We start from the raw sequence: 837 nt of genomic DNA, 5'->3' as shown, positions 1-837 counted from the left end.
GAGCTACGGCGGGGAGCCGAGCGCCGCGGGACACAGAGCTCTCGCTCCTGCTCAGCTGGGAGCGGCGTCCCCCTCCCAGGGGCTCCACAGCCTCCCCAGGGCTTTGCACGTGAAGGACAAGGCGCAGGAACACTCACCACCACGGCGAGGCTGAACTCCCTGGCCAGTGCCTTCAGCTCCCGGGCCAGCTGCATCATGATGGCCAAGCCTGGAGGAGGACAAAGCGTTTGGGTGCTTGGGGATCAACCGAAGCAGAGGGAGCAACGCGCACCTCGGAGGCAGGGGACGCCTGGATTCACACCAGCACTCGATTTAGTGCCGCTGCTGGTGTCCATGGGCACCTTCAACCCCTTTCCAGCACCAGCACCCCCACGTACCCCTTGCACCCACGCTCCAGGGCACCTCGGCCAAAGGGATGTACCACGGCCAGACCAACCCCCAAGTTGTCCCACCCCCTCCTTTCCCATCTTGGAAGCCCTGAGGCCAAAAAAAACCCCCAGGAGCGCCAGACAAACCCAGACAGGCTGGCTTAGCAGGTGCAGGACCCCCCTCTCCAGCTCACAGCTTCATTTCCATGGGCCCACGGCTGCGTGGGGACCTTCTGTGACAGCACCGGCTGCTGCCCACGTGTGCGAGACCCTCTGGAAGGTGGTTGAGGGGTCTTCAGACATTTCAGCGAGCAGAAAGCCCCTCACTCCTGATTTATGGACCTTTCTGGCAGAAAGAGCCGCAGGAGAGCTTCACAAACTGTGCCAGCAACTGCCATGTGCCTGTGACACCGTGAACAGAGGTTTTGCTCTGGGGACAAACAGCTCAGTGCCTCCTCTGTCCCCTGGC

At 62.4% G+C, this 837-nt stretch overlaps 1 protein-coding gene across 1 annotated transcript in view; it reads right to left on the bottom strand.

The window, feature by feature from the left end:
• The window catches only part of RAD51D (RAD51 paralog D), a gene marked incomplete at its 5' end in the record, with an annotated part of 4,776 nt that overhangs the window by 1,309 nt on the left and 2,630 nt on the right, over nucleotides 1–837 (bottom strand). The window contains one exon of the mRNA XM_010087469.1: nucleotides 138–208. Coding sequence (XP_010085771.1) covers nucleotides 138–208 — 71 coding nt within the window. The remainder of the gene's footprint in view (nucleotides 1–137; nucleotides 209–837) is intronic.

This window comes from Pterocles gutturalis, unplaced genomic scaffold (assembly GCF_000699245.1).
Source record: "Pterocles gutturalis isolate BGI_N339 unplaced genomic scaffold, ASM69924v1 scaffold12986, whole genome shotgun sequence".
Taxonomy (NCBI): domain Eukaryota; kingdom Metazoa; phylum Chordata; class Aves; order Pterocliformes; family Pteroclidae; genus Pterocles; species Pterocles gutturalis.
This window is presented reverse-complemented; position numbering and strand designations above follow the sequence as displayed.